Here is a 2261-nt window from a genome sequence, read left to right as displayed (position 1 = left end):
TAGACATTAGACTTCGTAACAAACCTGGAAAAAACACCATAACATTTCCAAACCTTTATGTCAGTCAAAAATATTATCAGTTACAAGTTTTTTCAAACACAACATAAAGGGCATGAATGATGCGAAGAGCTTCCAGTTATGCTGGTGTACGCACAGCTTGTTTCATGTCCCAGTCACAGTAGCAAAGCCAGAGAGATCGTTTTCTAAATTGAAAATTATAAAAGCATATTTACGCAGTACTATGAGTCAGGAACGCTTTAGTAGTCTGGCTTTACTTTCAATTGAAAATAACAGAGCCAAGAAAATCATTTCAACAAAAAGTAATCAATGTTTTTGCAGACAAAAAAAAAAAAAAAGTCATTTCAGACCAACATTGTAAATGATAATCAATTAATCAATAAGGTAAGCATTGTAATAAATCAGTGATCTTAATTTGTTAATGAGAAAATAACATATTGTACGAGGCTTGTCTGGAAAGTAAGAATACAAACCAAAAATAAGATATAAAAGAAATGTATTGCTCGCAACTAAAGTTACACTAGATACACTGATACAGAGGCTATTTCTCCACATAAGTGCCACCATTGTCCAAACATTTGTTCAGACGCGGAACAAGTTTTTGTTTCCCTGAATCGTAGAAATCTGCCGCCTGCATCTAGAACCAAGTTGTGACTTCTTCCCTGTCTTCATCGTCGTCGGCAAAGTGTTTTCCACCAAGATTTTTCTTGAGGTACAGGAACAGGTGGTAGTCGCTGGGTGCAAGGCCGGGGCTGTATGGCGGATGGTGAAGGACCTCCCATTGAAACTGTGCAAGCAGATCCATGGTGATATTCGCTGCTTTGGGGCGGGCGTTGTCATGAATAAAGCGGATTCCACTACTTGACAACATGCCTCTCCGTTTGTTTTGAATTGCATGTTGAAGATGTTTCAAAGTCTGGCAGTAGGTTTCAGCATTAATCGTTCTTCCAGGCTGCATGAATTCCACCAGCAGGATGCCGTAGCGATCCCAGAAAACGGTTGCCATCAGCTTGCGGGTTGAAATTGACGTTTTGAATTTTTTGGCTTTTGGAGAATGGGTATGGCGCCACTGCAGTGACTGCTGCTTGGATTCATGCGTATGCTGGAACACCCATGTTTCATCACCTGTCACAATGGAGTCCAGGAATGCATCTCCCTCTTCTGTGTAGCGAGTAAGAAAGTCCAGTGCATATCCCAGTCGTTTGGTTTTGTGTTCGTCAGTCAAATGTTTTGGGACCCAGAGTGCACACAACTTTCTGTACCCTAACCCACTAACAACTGCATGAATAGTGATTTTCGAACTGTCAGAAAACATCACACATAATTCTCGAATTGTCACCCGCCCATTCGCACTCACCTCTGCTTCAGTATGATTGCGAAGGTCGTCAGTGATCACGGATGGCCTCCCACTTCTCTCTTCATCATGAACATCACGTCGACCTTCTGCGAAGGCACGGCACCATTTCGCCACATTTTGACGATTCATTACGTTCCCGTACACAGTCACAATTTTTGGTGGATCTCCGATGGACGCTTTCCTTGTGCCTGCAAAAACCTGATCACGGCACGCACTTCGCACTTGGCGGGATACGGTATTGCCGCTGCCATTTCCAACACGTGTTCCTCGCACAAGACTCAGAGCAGCACTGACGACTCACTCCCACTCCTCGTCGTATGGATCACGGTTACTGCCAGTGTTGCCAACTTTGGTACACATTTTTCCCCTAACGTCCAAATGTTTTGTATCTTTACTTTCCGGACAAGCCTCGTATTTCACAGTATATGTTGTATGCAATTAGTAATTTTGTATATACTATTATTGTTAAGATCTAGCATGTGTCAAAATCAAATCAACACATCTTTAACCCCTTAACCATGGCGGAACTATGTATAGACTCTCGAAAAAGGGACTATTTTGCGGCACAACTATATATAGACGGTGTTTGAAAATTAACGGCTGTTGTATTGTGGCAAGTCATATATATAGGCCCCTCTTTTTAATGCTTTTACAGGTCTGTGCAAGCAGTTTGCAAGCAAACAGTCCATTTTTTATGCATTGTTGGTACCAAAAGAAAACAACTTTGTATTGTGTGTTTTCCTGCATTTTACCATTGTTACTATATGGACTCTATTGATTATCATATACTGCTTTGTGTTCAGTGGATTTTCTTTTAGTTCGAGAGCTGCTTGCCAAGAGGAAGTTTTGTTAGCTAGTGGTGTGCATTGTGCAATGGTACATTTTT

The 2261-nt window shown here is 41.4% G+C and overlaps 1 protein-coding gene across 1 annotated transcript; it reads right to left on the bottom strand.

Moving 5' to 3' along the window:
• Positions 1-655: 655 nt before the first annotated feature.
• On the bottom strand, positions 656-1504 carry LOC145987632 (histone-lysine N-methyltransferase SETMAR-like). Its single transcript, XM_083122065.1, has one exon. It carries the CDS (start codon positions 1502-1504, stop codon positions 656-658), a length of 849 nt encoding a protein of 282 aa, XP_082978191.1.
• Positions 1505-2261: the final 757 nt, after the last annotated feature.

The sequence above is a fragment of the Lepisma saccharinum genome, chromosome 1 (genome assembly GCF_977018435.1).
Source record: "Lepisma saccharinum chromosome 1, izLepSacc3.1, whole genome shotgun sequence".
NCBI classification, from domain to species: domain Eukaryota; kingdom Metazoa; phylum Arthropoda; class Insecta; order Zygentoma; family Lepismatidae; genus Lepisma; species Lepisma saccharinum.
This window is presented reverse-complemented; position numbering and strand designations above follow the sequence as displayed.